This window comes from Sinocyclocheilus grahami, unplaced genomic scaffold, assembly GCF_001515645.1.
Source record: "Sinocyclocheilus grahami isolate Dianchi unplaced genomic scaffold, SAMN03320097.WGS_v1.1 scaffold3927.1, whole genome shotgun sequence".
Taxonomy (NCBI): Eukaryota; Metazoa; Chordata; class Actinopteri; order Cypriniformes; family Cyprinidae; genus Sinocyclocheilus; species Sinocyclocheilus grahami.
Window position 1 is genome coordinate 8,177 of NW_015508959.1, and position 718 is coordinate 8,894.

The 718-nt window shown below is 35.0% G+C and overlaps 1 protein-coding gene across 1 annotated transcript in view; it reads left to right on the forward strand.

Moving 5' to 3' along the window:
- LOC107576561 (contactin-associated protein-like 5) overlaps positions 1–718 on the forward strand; it is a gene marked incomplete at both ends in the record, with an annotated part of 17,304 nt that overhangs the window by 7,883 nt on the left and 8,703 nt on the right. The window contains one exon of the mRNA XM_016262720.1: positions 188–290. Within this exon, the coding sequence (XP_016118206.1) occupies positions 188–290 (103 nt within the window). The remainder of the gene's footprint in view (positions 1–187; positions 291–718) is intronic.

Sequence of the window (718 nt, forward strand, 5' to 3'; positions counted from 1 at the left end):
GGACCGAAGCGCTTCCTCTGGTGTTGAACCAGCGAGCGGCTGCAGTTTGACAGCGTGCAGTGACATGTTTTATAATTACTTGGAAGATCAGTTTTAATTAAAACGCTTGCAGAAGAATATGCCCTTGCTATGAACAAACATGATGCTGTCATAAAATTGTAACTGTGCCTTGTTGTGTTTTTTGTAGGTCGATCAGCATGCAAAGGAATATTTCAATCTAACATCGGACACTGAGTTCAAGGCCATCAAATCGATAGTCTTGGGAAAAGTGAGCGGTGAGTCAAATCACTGTAAACTGTCAGACGGAGATTTCCACAGATTAAATATTTGAATTTGAACTTCTAATTTTGAAATGTCCACAGCGATTCAAAATGAATTTAATTGACTGCTCGTATGGCAATGATTTTTGAAGCAGAATTTCAAACGTTTAAACTAAATTATTTTGATATAATGAGTGTTATAATGAGTTTTGCATTAAAATACGTCTGTTATTAGGAGGTTCGTTTGTTTGTTTTGCATTGTGAATTTTTTCATGACAAGCATAAAACTGCATGCATTAAAAACTGCCTTTTATTGGGAGGTTTGTTTATGTATTTATTTTGCATTGTGACATTTTTCATGACAATTAATCACAATCTGCCACTAAATTCTCATTATTTTCATTATATATATATGTGTGTGTGTGTGTGTGTGTGTCTGTGTGTGTGTGTCTGTATGT